Below are 9,625 nucleotides of genomic sequence, written 5' to 3' on the forward strand. Positions count from 1 at the left end.
AGGGTGACCTCAGACTGTATCTCCTTCTTCCTGCTGCAGGGGTGACCTCAGACTGTATCTCCCTTCTTCCAGCTGCAGGGTGACCTCAGACTGTATCTCCTTCCAACTGCAGGGTGACCTCAGACTGTATCTCCTTCCAACTGCAGGGTGACCTCAGACTGTATCTCCTTCCAACTGCAGGGTGAACTCAGACTGTATCTCCTTCCTGCTGCAGGGTGACCTCAGACTGTATCTCCTTCCTGCTGCAGGGTGACCTCAGACTGTATCTCCTTCCTGCTGCAGGGTGACCTCAGACTGTATCTCCTTCCAACTGCAGGGTGACCTCAGACTGTATCTCCTTCCAACTGCAGGGTGACCTCAGACTGTATCTCCTTCCAACTGCAGGGTGACCTCAGACTGTATCTCCTTCTTCCTGCTGCAGGGTGAACTCAGACTGTATCTCCTTCTTCCAACTGCAGGGTGACCTCAGACTGTATCTCCTTCCAACTGCAGGGTGACCTCAGACTGTGTCTCAGACCTCCTTCCAACTGCAGGGTGACCTCAGACTGTATCTCCTTCCAACTGCAGGGTGACCTCAGACTGTATCTCCTTCCAACTGCAGGGTGACCTCAGACTGTATCTCCTTCCAACTGCAGGGTGACCTCAGACTGTATCTCCTTCTTCCAACTGCAGGGTGAACTCAGACTGTATCTCCTTCCAACTGCAGGGTGAACTCAGACTGTATCTCCTTCTTCCAACTGCAGGGTGAACTCAGACTGTATCTCCTTCCAACTGCAGGGTGAACTCAGACTGTATCTCCTCCTTCCAACTGCAGGGTGACCTCAGACTGTATCTCCTTCCAACTGCTTCAGACTGTATCTCCTTCCAACTGCAGGGTGAACTCAGACTGTATCTCCTTCCAACTGCAGGGTCTCAGACTGTATCTCTTCCTGCTGCAGGGTGAACTCAGACTGTATCTCCTTCTTCCAACTGCAGGGTGAACTCAGACTGTATGTCCCTTCCTGCTGCAGGGTGAACTCAGACGGTATCTCCTTCTTCCTGCTGCAGGGTGACCTCAGACTGTATCTCCTCCCAACTGCAGGGTGAACTCAGACTGTATGTCCTTCCAACTGCAGGGTGAACTCAGACGGTATCTCCTTCTTCCTGCTGCAGGGTGACCTCAGACTTTATCTCCTTCTTCCAGCTGCAGGGTGACACCATTGGAACCCCCTTGTCCTCTCCATCTGTTTCATCACCATTGGTCACAGTCACCATTTCATGTCCATTTCTATACAGCGACACTCAGTGTATGTGAAGTAGTAGACTCCATTAACCGGTGTTCTGAAGATAAGGTCCATCAGAGGCACAGCTGCAGAGGACGAACAGCAGAGCTACTACAGTGCTCATCTTTTCAGATCGATTGTGGCATCCTTTAGTCTCAAACACCCAGACTCATTACTTATAAACGTGAATAGTTCATCATTTACTTAATCATTTACGTGTAAAGCAATTAGGTGCTGCATGTTCTGATCTTCACAGTTCACACTGCTAATAAATGATAGATAACATTAACTTCAATTTGTCCTGCCAGTAAATCACAGTCAATCCATTAGATTATAAAAATTAACACGCAATAGGCCTAATCAATTCATAAATATCACACTCGTTTTAATGTAATACAACCTACTTGATCTCTACAGCGTCAGATTTTTTTCTCCACCGCCTAGGTGTAATTATTACATGTTGCCACTGGGGGGCAGTGGTTAGCCTCTATAATAGCCTACTCTGCTGTTGTATTCTATGCTGGGAATCGGGACTGATTGTTGTGACTGTTAGATAAACAGAGAAATGGTTACCTTGTCAATTTAACCAGCAGAGGGTGCTGTTAACCCAAAAACAGGAATATTGCTTCATTATAAAATTGCCTTCAATAAATAATTATTTATAATCCGGCAATTTTGACTGTCTGGTCATATAGTCCTGCAAACAAATGCAACCAATCAGAGAGGTGTAAGGTATGATATGTGTTTGTGGAGGTGAAACACTAATAGCACTTTAAAATGATTTATCACCTTAAGGGAATTTGAAAGACATTGAGAATTAGGTGTCCTATTGTGTGACCCAAAAACGTTAATTAATTCATTAATTTTTCTCCACTGAAACCAACGTCAAAGGGGTCAAGCACAGGGAAACTAATGGTCTACAAGTAGACCTATTGCACCTAGTACACATTCAAACAACATAACACTACAACATAAGCACTGGATGTGTATTGCAGGCAGTCAAGACACTTTACAGGAGGAGGGGTCGGTCTAGGATGGAAGGCGACCGCGGGCGCGTGAAAAGTTGATGGTTGGGGTGCAGGCCTAGGGGTTTGGAGAAAGATGAAAGGCGCGACGACAGTGACATTATCATGCAGAGACCGGTCGGAAATCGAGTGGCGTCTCTCTCGCGCCAGTCAAGGCCCTATATGTCCACTGACTGTCTGGTCTATGGGACGGAGACCAGGAAAAGGAAAGGAAGACCTGGGGAAATAGCTGGTTAACCTGCTTGTCTGGACCCCTATCGTCCTGCATGTGCCACGAGCAGAGCTACAATGCTCTTCATTTATTTCATGTTCTGTGAACATTAATGGAAATGTTTCTGGGTTTTTTTTAAATATAGGTTTATGACATTCGAATACTATGTTATATTTTTACACAGTGCAAAGTAAAAGCTTCTCTTTCCGAGTTTGATGTTTTTTTTCCGGTTGTTACTGAATTCAATTCGTTTTATTGCTCCTCATAACATTGTTTTATGTTGTTTTATTTGATTTAACCTTTATTTGACTTGGCAAGTCAGTTAAGAACAAATGATTATTTTCAATAACGGCCTACCCCGGCAAAAACCCGGACGACGCTGGGCCAATTGTGCGCTGCCCTATGGGCCTCCCAATCACGCCCGGTTGTCATGCAGCCTGGAACATTACGCAAACGTGTGCAGCTATGCGCTTATGGTTCAACATATCTCTAAAGCCCTATTTGTAGTAGTTCGGCTTTGGACTATTTTATTATCGAGGAGTCTGATTTGGGCCACTTTAGAAAGTGGAAGGACTTTTAGATCAGAGGTTCCCATTCCAGCATGGCGTTTTACTTTGTCTTTTGCGAACATTTGAAAAAAAGGAAAGCTCGCTTCAACACGCATTTTCTTTAGAGGAGCTGGTCTTCAGAGCTCAATGTGTGGCCGGCTTTATTTTCTTATCCAAAGGAGGATTAAGGTTTTCGAAGCACTCGCGTTTATTCAAACAAATCATCAAGTCGAAGTAAAGGGGATTTAACGCACATGAACTTTGATGGAATTGTGAAATTTTCCAAAACGTTAACTCCATTAATCTCTTTCTTGCACGCACGCACGCATGCACACACACACACACACACAAGGGCACATCACACACACACACACACACACACACACACACAGGTATGTCTTACTAACTTGTGAGGACCTTCTGGGTACCAACAATTAATTCCCATTCAAATTCCTATTTTCCCTAACCCTAGACCTAACCTTAACCTAAACCTAACCTAACCCTAAACCTAACCTTAACCCTAAACCTAACCTTAACCCCTAAACCTAACCTTAACCTAAACCTAACCTTAACCTAAACCTAACCTTAACCCTAAACCTAACCTAACCCCTAGACCTAACCTAACCCCTAAACCTAACCTAACCCCTAGACCTAACCGGCCTAAACCTAACCTAACCCCTAAACCTAACAACCTAACCCTAACCTAACCCTAAACCTAACCTTAACCTAAACCTAACCTTAACCCTAAACCTAATTTTAACCCCTAAACCTAACCTTAACCCTAAACCTAACCTTAACCTAAACCTAACCTAACCCCTAAACCTAACCTTAACCTAAACCTAACCTTTAACCCTAGGCCTAACCTAACCCCTAGACCTAACCTTAACCTAAACCTAACCTAAGGCCTAAAACTAACCTTAACCCCTAAACCTAACGTTAACCCCTAAACCTAACCTTAACCTAAACCTAACCTAACCCCTAAACCTAACCTTAACCCTAAACCTAACCTAACCCTAAACCTAACATTAACCCCTAAACCTAACCTTAACCCTAAACCTAACCTTAACCCTAAACCTACCCTAACCCTAAACCTAACCTTAACCCTTAACCTAACCCTAAACCTAACCTTAAACCTAACCCCTAAACCTAACCTTAACCCTAAACCTAACCCCCTAAACCTAACCTTAACCCTTAACCATAAACCTAACCTTAACCTAAACCTAACCTTAACCTAAACCTAACCCCTAAACCTAACCCCTAAACCTAACCTTAACCCTAAACCTAACCCCTAAACCTAACCCTAACCTAAACCTAACCCCTAAACCTACCCTTAACCATAAACCTAACCTTAACCTAAACCTAACCTTAACCCTAAACCTAACTTTAACCCTAAACCTAACTTTAACCCTAAACCTAACCTTAACCTTAAACCTAACCTTAACCCTAAACCTAACCTTAACCTAAACCTAACCTTAACCCTAAACCTAACCTAAACCTAACCTTAACCTAACCTTAATCCTAAACCTAACCTTAACCCTAAACCTAACCTTAACCCTAAACCTAACCTTAACCCTAAACCTAACCTTAACCTAAACCTAACCTTAACCTAAACCTAACCTAAACCTAACCTTAACCCTAACCTAAACCTAACCTTAACCTAAACCTAACCTCTAAACCTAACCTTAACCCTAAACCTAACCTAACCCCTAAACCTAACATTAACCCCTAAACCTAACCTTAACCCTAAACCTAACCTTAACCCTAAACCTACCTAACCCTAAACCTAACCTTAACCCTTAACCTAACCCCTAAACCTAACCTTAACCCTAAACCTAACCCCTAAACCTAACCCTAAACCTAACCCTAAACCTAACCTTAACCCTTAACCATAAACCTAACCTTAACCTAAACCTAACCTTAACCTAAACCTAACCTTAACCCTAAACCTAACCCCTAAACCTAACCTTAACCTAAACCTAACCCTAAACCTAACCTTAACCCTAAACCTAACCCCTAAACCTACCCTTAACCATAAACCTAACCTTAACCTAAACCTAACCTTAACCTAAACCTAACTTTAACCTAAACCTAACTTTAACCCTAAACCTAACCTTAACCTTAAACCTAACCTTAACCTAAACCTAACCTTAACCCTAAACCTAACCTTAACCCTAACCTTAACCATAAACCTAACCTAACCCCTAAACCTAAACCCTGAACCTAACCTTAACCCTAAACCTAACCTTAACCTAAACCTTAATCCTAAACCTAACCTTAACCCCTAAACCTAACCTTAACCCTAAACCTAACCTTAACCTAAACCTAACCTTAACCCTAAACCTAACCTTAACCTAAACCTAACCCTAAACCTAACCTTAACTCTAAACCTAACCTTAACCCTAAACCTAACCTTAACCCTAAACCTAACCTTAACCCTAAACCTAACCTTAACCCTAAACCTAACCTTAACCTAACCCTAAACCCAACCTTAACCCTAAACCTATCCTTAACCCTAAACCTAACCTTAACCCTAAACCTAACCTTAACCCTAAACCTAACCTTAACCCTAAACCTAACTTTAACCCTAAGCCTAACCCTAAACCTAACCTTAACCCTAAACCTAACCTTAACCCTAAACCTAACCTTAACCCCAAACCTAACCTTAACCCTAAACCTAACCTTAACCTAAACCTAACCTTAACCCTAAACCTAACCTTAACCCTAAACCTAACCTTAACCCTAAACCTAACCTTAACCCTAAACCTAACCTTAACCTAAACCTAACCTTAACCTAAACCTAACCTTAACCCTAAACCTAACCTTAACCTAAACCTAACCTAACCCTAAACCTAACCTTAACCCTAAACCTAACCTTAACCCTAAACCTAACCTAAACCTAACCTTAACCCTAAACCTAACCTTAACCCTAAACCTAACCTAACCCTAAACCTAACCTTAACCCTAAACCTAACCTTAACCCTTAACCTAACCTAACCCTAAACCTAACCTTAACCCTAACCTAAACCTAACCTTAACCCTAAACCTAACCTAACCCTAAACCTAACCTTAACCTAAACCTAACCTAACCTAAACCTAACCTTAACCCTAAACCTATCCTTAACCCTAAACCTAACCTTAACCCTAACCCTAACCTTAACCCTAAACCTAACCTTAACCTAAACCTAACCTTAACCCTAAACCTAACCCCTAAGCCGTTTTACAAGTGAGGACCGGCAAAGGGTTTGCTATTCTTGTGAGGACTTCTGGTAAAATGTACACACACACACACACACACACACACACACACACACACACACACACACACACACACACACACACACACACACACACACACACACACACACACACAGTTTTAAATAGGTGTTTGTATTGGTGCCATGTCATTTCTTTTTTTATACCAATAAAAAATAAATGACAATTATATTACGATTATTTAATAGTGCTTAAAAATCCTTATTGGGTTTGTTTAAATTGGGTTCCTCTGGTTTTCTAGTAACAGCAGAATGCTCATTGTACACACCGGGAAGGGCTTTGGTGTTGAGATGTTGTCTTTAGTGGCAACTTGTGCAGAATCAGGTCTGAGTCACAAAGATGACTGTTTGCTACGTACACTGTTGTCTCTCTATTTCAATACAAGGGTTTCTCTCACTTCTCTCTCTCTATTTCAATACAAGGGTTTCTCTCACTTCTCTCTCTCTATTTCAATACAAGGGTTTCTCTCACTTCTCTCTCTCTCTATTTCAATACAAGGGTTTCTCTCACTTCTCTCTCTCTATTTCAATACAAGGGTTTCTCTCACTTCTCTCTCTCTATTTCAATACAAGGGTTTCTCTCACTTCTCTCTCTCTATTTCAATACAAGGGTTTCTCTCACTTCTCTCTCTATTTCAATACAAGGGTTTCTCTCACTTCTCTCTCTCTATTTCAATACAAGGGTTTCTCTCACTTCTCTCTCTCTATTTCAATACAAGGGTTTCTCTCACTTCTCTCTCTCTATTTCAATACAAGGGTTTCTCTCACTTCTCTCTCTCTCTATTTCAATACAAGGGTTTCTCTCACTTCTCTCTCCATTTGGTGTGTTCCCATGTTATGCTATGACCCTCCGGTGGTCTCCGCCTTGCGCAATGACCCCCCTCTGTTATTATCTATGCATAGTTATGTTACCCCTACCTACATGACCCCCCTCTGTTATTATCTATGCATAGTTATGTTACCCCTACCTACATGACCCCCCTCTGTTCTTATCTATGCATAGTTATGTTACCCCTACCTACATGACCCCCTCTGTTATTATCTATGCATAGTTATGTTACCCCTACCTACATGACCCCCCTGTTATTATCTATGCATAGTTATGTTACCCCTACCTACATGACCCCCCTCTGTTATTATCTATGCATAGTTATGTCACTCCTACCTACATGACCCCCCTCTGTTATTATCTATGCATAGTTATGTTACCCCTACCTACATGACCCCCTCTGTTATTATCTATGCATAGTTATGTTACCCCTACCTACATGACCCCCCTCTGTTATTATCTATGCATAGTTATGTTACCCCTACCTACATGACCCCCCCCTCTGTTATTATCTATGCATAGTTATGTTACCCCTACCTACATGACCCCCCCCTCTGTTATTATCTATGCATAGTTATGTCACTCCTACCTACATGACCCCCCTCTGTTATTATCTATGCATAGTTATGTTACCCCTACCTACATGACCCCCCCCTCTGTTATTATCTATGCATAGTTATGTTACCCCTACCTACATGACCCCCCTCTGTTATTATCTATGCATAGTTATGTCACTCCTACCTACATGACCCCCCTCTGTTATTATCTATGCATAGTTATGTTACCCCTACCTACATGACCCCCCCCTCTGTTATTATCTATGGATAGTTATGTTACTCCTACCTACATGACCCCCCTCTGTTATTATCTATACATAGTTATGTTACCCCTACCTACATGACCCCCTCTGTTATTATCTATGCATAGTTATGTTACCCCTACCTACATGACCCCCCCCTCTGTTATTATCTATGCATAGTTATGTTACTCCTACCTACATGTACATATTACCTCCATTACCTCGCTCGGTACTGGTACCCCGTACTGTATATAGCCTCCACATTGACTCGGTACCGGTACCCCCATACTGTATATAGCCTCCACATTGACTCGGTACCGGTACCCCTGTACTGTATATAGCCTCCACATTGACTCGGTACCGGTACCCCTGTACTGTATATAGCCTCCACATTGACTCGGTACCGGTACCCCCATACTGTATATAGCCTCCACATTGACTCGGTACCGGTACCCCCATACTGTATATAGCCTCCACATTGACTCGGTACCGGTACCCCCTGTATATAGCCTCCACATTGACTCGGTACCGGTAGCCCCATACTGTATATAGCCTCCACATTGACTCGGTACCGGTACCCCCTGTATATAGCCTCCACATTGACTCAGTACCGGTACCCCCATACTGTAAATAGCCTCCACATTGACTCGGTACCGGTAGCCCCATACTGTATATAGCCTCGTTATTGTTACTTTATTCTGTTGCTTTTTTATTCCTTTAATTTGTTTCCTAAATGTTTTCTTAAACATTCTTTTTAAAACTACATCGTTGGTTAAGGGCTTGTAATTTCACGGTAAACACATGTTGTATTCGGAGCATGTGACAAATACAATTTGATTTGACATGAACCGTGTTCCCCGCGGGCGTCCGTCCCTCCCCTTGCCCGTAAAACAAGGGGAGAAGAGGGGGAGGGGGAGTGAGGGATGGGATGAGGAGAAGAGGGGATGGGAGGGGTGGGATGAGGAAAGGCAGTCAGTGTTTAGAATGTAAACTTACAACGTAGATCAGATCGAGGTAAGGAATGAACACTTGTTCAAATGTTTTCATAAATAGTCGTGTATTTTTAATCTTCTGGGAAATACCAGTATGAGACATGCATCTTATCGGATCAACAACATTAACCAACGTCATCTAAACTTTTCATGGACTGTGTTTTTAATTGAACTTTAGTCCTCATCAGAACGCACATCTGATGTCTCCTTACTAAACGCATCTTAGCCTATAGATCCTAATGCGTAAAATCAGCTTTTCTTCCTTGTACACATTTTACGCACGACTGGGAATTCGGATTAGGCGTTCCGAACAGAGTTTAGACAAAGCTACAAGTCAATAAAGTCATGGGGACAATGCGCAGGACACCTTATCTCCACGGAATCGGATATTGACTCTTGGTTGTCTCGGCATCGTCATCTCTGTGAACCCAGAACCCCCGCAGCGGATTACAAAGGTTGTTTTTGATCCGTCTTTTTCAGAGGGCCACTTCTTCCCGGTTTTGGTGTTTGTTGGCGGTGATGGTGGCGCAAGGGGGTCATGGAGACCAGGACCAGCCGGAGACCGCGCAGCAGCGCCCAGCAACACTTACTGCTGGCGGTCGCTCTCATAGCATGCAGCTCGCAACTACTGGTGGACGCGAACTCCTGGTTGTAAGTTGAACTTTTCTTATGTCAAATTAACTCTGT

The 9,625-nt window shown here is 42.9% G+C and overlaps 1 protein-coding gene across 1 annotated transcript in view; it reads left to right on the forward strand.

Moving 5' to 3' along the window:
* The first annotated feature begins 9,476 nt into the window (after positions 1 to 9,476).
* LOC121843879 (protein Wnt-5b) overlaps positions 9,477 to 9,625 on the forward strand; it is a 32,857-nt gene continuing 32,708 nt past the window's right edge. Inside the window, exon 1 of the mRNA XM_042313741.1 lies at positions 9,477 to 9,589. Coding sequence (XP_042169675.1) covers positions 9,477 to 9,589 — 113 coding nt within the window. The remainder of the gene's footprint in view (positions 9,590 to 9,625) is intronic.

Source organism: Oncorhynchus tshawytscha, unplaced genomic scaffold, assembly GCF_018296145.1.
Source record: "Oncorhynchus tshawytscha isolate Ot180627B unplaced genomic scaffold, Otsh_v2.0 Un_contig_4323_pilon_pilon, whole genome shotgun sequence".
Taxonomy (NCBI): domain Eukaryota; kingdom Metazoa; phylum Chordata; class Actinopteri; order Salmoniformes; family Salmonidae; genus Oncorhynchus; species Oncorhynchus tshawytscha.